This window comes from Citrus sinensis, chromosome 1 (assembly GCF_022201045.2).
Source record: "Citrus sinensis cultivar Valencia sweet orange chromosome 1, DVS_A1.0, whole genome shotgun sequence".
Lineage (NCBI taxonomy): Eukaryota > Viridiplantae > Streptophyta > Magnoliopsida > Sapindales > Rutaceae > Citrus > Citrus sinensis.
This window is the reverse complement of record NC_068556.1, coordinates 9,108,568-9,116,174: the sequence shown is the minus strand read 5'-3', so window position 1 is coordinate 9,116,174 and position 7,607 is coordinate 9,108,568. Positions and strand designations below refer to the sequence as shown.

The following is a 7,607-nucleotide window of genomic DNA, read 5'->3' as shown; positions in this document are numbered from 1 at the left end:
GCCAACTATTTGATATTTGGAAAGATGGACAAACTAAAATTTAGTTTTTAAAATTAAGGTGTCGGGTAACATCCACTTAACTTAAAAAAATGACTTATTTTTTTTATGATTCTAATGATAAAGATTTAAAGTTAAAAAGTAATATTTTATATCTCTACCTATCTACTATTGGATTGCATAAATCTAATGGATGAAAAGTTAAATTTTAAGGCAACCAACCACCCTGATATAAATGTATCTTTCAAACCGAAGTAAAAATTATCTATTGGTCCTTGTGACGAAAACCATATGCATAATCTCTAAAGAAAAGAACATAGTGGATTACTTTCTTCCCCATTCATTTACACAGAGACAACTTTTGTCCAAGCTAACCACTCAAATTCAATTGTGAGAACGACAAGCACTTGCCATTTGATAAAATTCTAGTTTCAGAGTTCCAGTTTCAAAATAATTGGCTCATAATTCTAACAAGAAATTTGGTGTTTATGACCAAAACTTCCACTAACAGAGCCTTATTCTTAGATCTTTGGCACTACTTTCAACTATTTGATGGAGCAGTCTTGTTAGAAGGCCATGGAGCGCCTGCCATTATGGCTTCAATATCTGATATTTCCCGAGGTACGCTAGTCATGTTCTTGCTTCCATTGGCAGTGACAAGCTAAATACATTGAAAAAGAAAAAGTATAAACCATCAAATAATCACAAGATATCGTAAAAAATGTCTCAAGTCAGAATAATAAATATGCAAGTATGATGCAAAAGCAAGAAATTTTCTTCCAATTAGGGGCAAATGTGAGCAGTGTATAGAGGAGTACCACATCACTTTCAATGCGAACACCGCCAAAATCTTTGAATCTGCCAATTACTTCATGATTAAAAAACTTGGAAGTGCTTTCATTTTCCATGGCCGGGACCAACAGAGCATCAATGAAATAACATCCAGGCTCCACTGTGATCACCTATAAGATAGCATCTAAGCTTAGATGTTTCCCATGTCTTTCAAAGAACAATTCGTCTCAATAATAGAGCCAATGTGAGAAACAACAAAAGAAGACAACTAACAACAACGTCAAAGTACAGCAACAATGCAATATCCAAAGGACAGCAACAATGCAATATCTAGATAACCATTGCATTTAAATAGACATTCAAGATCCATCAATATCACTGTAAATGCAGCAGAATGATTTGATTTTCATGAGGCATAAGTATATGCCTATACCACATCATCTGAGAACTTAACCCAAAATGAATCCTCCGAGTAAAACATAGGAGAAAGCAATCACTTTGATCATAGGTCATTATGTAATATGTAAATCACATTATACAAGCTAGGCACATCAAGGTGGATCACATATAATGCTATGTTTTAAATTTTAAATCAATTTTTACTTTTTTAAGTTTAGTAAATTAACCTGCCCCACAGAAAATTTTAGTCAAGTAAATAAAAAACGACAATCATATTAAAATTCCAAGTACGATCTCTTGGGAAATAATTTGGAAAGACAAATTGCATATTTGAAAATCCGGTAGAAAACCAATTTAGAATTAAAAGAAATAGAAGAAAATTAGTAGGAGATAATCTATAAGATTTAATCATAATCTTAAACAGAGCACAAGTTTGACTTAAAAAAACATTGGTTACCATTCTCTCCTGGAGTTCTCTAACTGTACGTAGAGATTTTAAGCCAGGTTCTTTTGATCTTTCTGTTCCCTGCAAATCATTTTCATTGTTCCAGTCCAAAGAAATAAGAAGACAAAACAAGGACAGGAACTAAAATCCATCAGCTGTTAACTTGATCATATAAACCTTTGGGTAGCCGCCAGGATCATGAGTGTCAATACCCAAGAAATGCCCAAGACCATGAGGCATGAAAACAGCACCCAATCGTGCAGCCATCATCTCATCCACATTCCTACAGATAGATTCAGACTATGTAGAAATTGTTTTTTTCTCTTCTAAAAAAGATGAGAACCTGAAAGTAAATGACAAGGAGTCGCAGTGAAATTGCAAATTACCCAACCATGACACCACCCTTCTTCAGCGACTCCAGAATAATTTTCTCTGCCAATCTATGATAGTAACAACAAACAATTACCAATTTGACGATTGCAAGGCTAAGAAAAAGTTATCAGCATTTTTTAAAAAAAGTCAAAGGATATCTTCAAGTGAAGAAAACAAAGCAGAATATGCAACTTCATGCCTACTGAGAATCATGAATGAAACCACATTCAGTGAGTATATATAAGTAAAACACTCATTTTCACTTTTAAACTTACTTGTGCATATCCACCCAGCACACTCCAGGTTTCATTGCATTTATGACAGCATTGTGAGCTTTGAGGACGGCCTGCAGAACATGTTAATTAAAAAACAGGAAATCCTAGCAGTGAAAACCCTACGAGACACTGACTATGAACTTCTTTCTAATGACAGAGGATTTAATTTGAAGCCAGCTCTCCCTCAAAGCAGAAATGGGAAGGAAGAGGTGGTAATAAACACGCCCCTAAGTGCATCACTTACATTATATATAAGACTCTGATCACTAGTAAACTTCCCATTTACCTGCAAAAACAGTTTGAAATATTTAAGAACTAAGATAAAGGAACAGAAAACAACATGAGGTAATCCTTTGTAGTACAAGGACTCACAGGGAATGAGCAAGTAATGTCAGACCCGTAAAATTGGTACTCAGCTCCCATATCAAGCAATGCCATATCTCCATCTTCAAAGGTCTGCAGAAAAAGCATTAGACAGATTACAGAAACTTAACAAACTTAACTAATTAACTGGATAAGTAACTGAGAATTCCGAACCAGTCTTCTAATGGATAAAACCATTCACATATTAACTATTCAGCCATAAAGTTTCCATCAAAGTACCATACGGTGTTTAAAGAAAATGAACGAAAAAGCAGAAGTCATAGTACGAATCAGATCGCAATCACATAGAGCCAATATCAGACTTCATCTCCTAATCTGATGATTCACAAATAATTAATTCAACTCTGCACCAAAAAGGATCCTAGCTTCAAGAACATTTAAGATCTTCAATCATACGACATATTACATATTAAACTGATCAAGAAATTACAGAAGTGTTCATGCATGTGTAAGAAATACTAAAATCAACAAATATGAATCTACTTGGATAGAATCATTGAGTATTTGCTTGCAGGAACCAGACCAACGGACATAAATCTTGAAGCTTTAAACAAAGAGAATGTTATGTCTTGCTGATATTCTTTTCCTATTTATGTAATTGTTTCCACCTATCCATCAATTTATCTATCTATTACAATGAAATGTTCTTTCATGCTCCGAACAAGATAGCATGTTTTAGTGATACCAATACAATTTTACCAGGTTATGCAATGGAGACAACTTCCAACATAAAACGTCCATTTTTCTCAAGTGCATGGTTCTCCATGTCTAAATCCAAGATCACGCATTCAAATTCAAAACAACGTTTCCTTTCTTTCAAAGTATTAACCAAAACTACATATTATCTTGCCTTTTAAACAGGATTCACCACAACAGATAATAAAAAAATAAAATGTCACTACTTTTGGCTTCAAAAAAAATAACCAGATTGAAAATAGCATGGTAGTTATAGCTTCTTAAGGCATTGATTCAACCATTATTTAAAACTGATGAAAGGATAAAGAAGCAGAGTCAACTGTACCCTGTCATTTGGAGCTGCCGCATGCCCATAATGGAGAACAGCACTAAACCATAAAACATAAATGCCGTTAGCTATTCTATATGTGGAAGTAAAACTTACATTAAAAAATAACACCAAACACCAATCAAACTGACACTATATTTTTAATGCATAAGTAAGCAGCTGCAAAAATCTAAACTAAATACTGACTGCAGAACCCTTGTGAATAACTAACAAATAGCATGCTCAGCCTTTCTGGAAGATAAATATCGTTTTCACATAGAAAGCTGGTGCTTGTAAGTATGAATTCCAAAATGCTCGGGATAGAATTCAATTCAAAAAGCAACCATTATTAATAAAGAGGTCTGAAGGAAACATTTTTCTTCAAATAATTAAATGACATGATTAACCTCTATTTCATCTATATTATTAAATGAAATATCCTCAATTAAATTTCTAAGTGAAGAAATTAAATCAACATCTTCCAGTTCAAGAAATAGAAAAGGGACAATCACAGAGTCAAAGGTTTCATCTCAAGAAGCTTATATGCATCTACAATAAGCCTATACGAACAAACCATGCACTCAGGAATGATGGCAGGACACGGGAGATATAGACAGATTGAGTTTGCATTGGGTTATCCAATTCAATGGCTTTGAAGCGTTCCTGCAACAATATTTCTAATCAAACATTAAGTTTAAAAACATAGTTTCGATGATTTATCCTTCATTAGACCCTTCATAATCAACCAAAGCAGCAACATAACTTGTTGGTGCCCTATTTTCTCTTACAGACTGAAACACTTTTGGAAAGAAATATTTCAAAGCACATGCAAGAACATAATAAAAGAAATAAACCAAATGACCAAATATTATTGAATATTTCAGAAATCAAAGAACGAAATATTAGCTATTTGAAGTTACATATTTTCCTTTGACTTAGATGTATCCTCAATACACACGCATCGAAGTTTCATTAACATGCAGCTAATAGGCATCACTATCCTAGAATGATAAAAAGTTGCAGTTTAAGAAATCTCTCACCTGTTCTCACCAGTGGCACAAATACATGTATACGAACAATGCCTACAGCCACCGTACATGTAAGTGTGGTGAAGAAACATGCTCTCCATCTGATACTCTTTCATGCCTACTCTAGTTTTTTTCATAACCTAGTTGGAATGCCAAATAGCAACACACATTTTATTAAAACATAATTTTTGAAATCAGGACAAGACAAGAATGGTTTTGCTCAATAGATTTCCAAATATTAGAAGGATTTTCTTCCCCCTGTGTCCTATTTGTTTCCTTGCAAAGAGTTTATGAAGCCACTTACCCAATCCAGATGTCGTGACAGTATAATAAGTGATTAATTGTTCTATGGATACACAACTGATTTGCAGAAACTATTAGCTAGGTCTATAGTTAAACAAATAGAATACCTTCTCAAGGAGGGTCAGGTAAAACAACTAAGAAGAAATTAGTGAACCCTTTTAAAAAAATATTAAAAGATTATGGTTCCATGGTTCTATGGCCAATGAACTATCAAAGACACTGCTCTTTAAATTCATCTAAATAAAATACATTGGTATTCATTGATACGACATAACCACCACCAAATAGTTACCTCAACATGAGCCTCAGAGCTTATATCATTTGCAAACTGGATAAGAGCAAGCTCGTGGTCTGACTTAAAAACTCGGCACTCAGACAAAATAGGATGCAATGTATTCAGCTCAGTCTCAAACTTTTCCATCCCCTAAATCAAGAAATAAACCAATTAAATTAAAATCAAAACATATACTTTGACATAATTTTGGAATTTTGATATCTATGCAACACTGTTGACTTCAAGATATAAATGATGCAATGCAGTAATGCCAACAATAAGGAAACTTAAGAACTCAATCATCACTCTTTTTGTAAGGCAGAAACGAAAAACACAGGAAGATAATAAAAGAATGAGACTAAAACCTCAAACTGAGCCGGTTTTGAAAAATTATTACTATCAGTGTTCAGTCCGTGCAAGAGAAACAGTAAAGGTTTTCCAGGCTCTTTGTAATGGCCTTGTAAAACTCCTACAATCTCATCAGTATAGTAGACCATGTTAACCATGTATTTTTCCTGCAAGAGAGGGAAGTAAAATTGCAAATAAAAATATAAACAATGAATATTCATCACAATTCAACCAAGCAAATCAACCATCACTGACATTGTAGTCACCTGAAAGTAGGATAATGGCTTTATTTTCCCCAACCAAACTGCATAATCAGGAGGTAGTCTAGGAGCAAATAGAATAGATTTTCCAGTCGCAATATCCTTTGAGAAAGAATAACCAAAAATAAATAAATAAATAGATAAATTCAATGATCAATAAATCACATAAGCTTCCACACCAATAGATATAAACATATTTAGCAGCAATAACAAAAAAGCAGAATGAGCTCACAATAGTTCCATAGAAGCCAGGCTCTCTAACTCCAAACAGGTAGGCAAAATAACTCTCCTGCCTAATAATCCAATCAACAATCATCAATAATCACAAGCTACAAGCACTGAAATCTAAATATGAAAAATAGTAAGGATGTTATCAAGTGATCCCTGATCACGCACCTGAAGAGTTCGAGGTGATCGGTGCAGTAACGTGTCTGCTCCTCGCCTCCCTGTAAAAGGATTGATCGAAAAAATCGACCAGTGATCATATAAATATAAGAACATGATTAATTTATAGTTATTGCATATCATTATGAAGAAGATTGATTGATTACCTGTAGAAGGACGAAGCCGTGTAAAGGACGAGATGTTTCTGTGAGGTGTTGGCGGAGTGAATTCAGGACCTTTTCGCGGTTGATGAAGTAGAGCTCCTTGGGAACTTTAGGAGGTGAGAGTGACGATGACGAAGCCATTGAAATGGCTTCTTTCGTTTCGACTGGTGTTCGTTCACTCTTGCAAACTGCGTTCTATAAGTAACTGAAAAATAAACGACGGACTTGACGGGCGCTATTTTAAAATGACGACGTTCTGATTCGGCATCTTGGGCTCTGTTGGGCTTTGGATCTGGGCTTTGCAGAATGACTCGGCCTAAAAAGTAGATGCTCCACTAGTGAATTTGACAGGCTATTTTTAGAAACTTCCCTTGAGGTTTGATATAATTTTACTTAGGTAGCGAGATTAATTATATTCTCACTTATCTCCCCTGCCGTTAGTATACATACTGGTTGACCGTTAGTTGACTTACGAAATGACTACAATATCCAAACCAATTTGGGGAGACAGAACATGTCTCGCGAGCGACAAATGCTTGTCTCCCTAAATTACAGAATGTTTATTTTTGTAATTTCGAGCGACAAATATTGTCTCTCAGGTAACAAGTGTTTGTCTCTCCAAATTACAGAATGCTTGTAGTGTTGGAGGGTGAAATAAAAAATCACTAAAACATAATTTAGTTATATCAGTAATAAACTATACTAGTCTCCACCAAACAAACCACCAATATTTTACTTATTTAAAGAAATAATTAAATTGAAAACCGTCAAGTTGTATGTCACCAAACCAGCAACACAAATAAAAAATAACAAACATTTTAATTTGTGTCGAGAGGAAAAAAAATTAGTATGAGTTAATTGAATTGGAAATTAACACTAAGTAGAATGACACCATCATTTAAATAACAGTCACATGTACATTTCTGCATCTTACAGTTGATAACAATCATAATTTGACTGAATTTCATCAGCCTGTGCATCCAATAGTCGCCCATATACACAAAAAGAACAAAAATAACAACTACACTAACATTGTGGCATGGTAGCTAAGTTATACTTTATACATGACATTATCCATTTTTGCTGCAAGTTTCAATAGAACAACAGACAGTTCAATTGGCCTTTCGTCCTTATCATATGTCAATAAGCACACATTAATAAGTGAAAGGTCACCCAAAA

At 34.3% G+C, this 7,607-nt stretch overlaps 1 protein-coding gene across 1 annotated transcript; it reads right to left on the bottom strand.

Annotated features, from left to right (window-relative positions):
• Positions 1 to 298: 298 nt before the first annotated feature.
• On the bottom strand, positions 299 to 6,633 carry LOC102618795 (uncharacterized). The gene is made up of 16 exons (XM_006475335.4): positions 6,432 to 6,633; positions 6,277 to 6,326; positions 6,113 to 6,173; positions 5,887 to 5,982; positions 5,638 to 5,787; positions 5,291 to 5,422; positions 4,708 to 4,835; positions 3,686 to 3,728; positions 2,653 to 2,736; positions 2,525 to 2,566; positions 2,281 to 2,351; positions 2,020 to 2,073; positions 1,811 to 1,916; positions 1,646 to 1,714; positions 816 to 959; positions 299 to 658 (listed from the first exon to the last, which is right to left on the bottom strand). The coding sequence occupies exons 1-16, from the start codon at positions 6,567 to 6,569 to the stop codon at positions 539 to 541; spliced, it is 1,488 nt and encodes a 495-aa protein (XP_006475398.1). The 5' UTR covers positions 6,570 to 6,633; the 3' UTR covers positions 299 to 538.
• Positions 6,634 to 7,607: the final 974 nt, after the last annotated feature.

Coding starts and splice junctions, on each gene's coding strand:
- LOC102618795 (XM_006475335.4), bottom strand. CDS start 6,569: ATGGCTTCGTCATCGTCACTCTCACCTCCTAAAGTTCCCAAGGAGCTC. Junction 5,983..6,112: donor CTGGCTTCTATGGAACTATT/GTGAGCTCATTC, acceptor TCTTTCTCAAAG/GATATTGCGACTGGAAAATC. Junction 5,423..5,637: donor CAAAACCGGCTCAGTTTGAG/GTTTTAGTCTCA, acceptor TTCTTGATTTAG/GGGATGGAAAAGTTTGAGAC.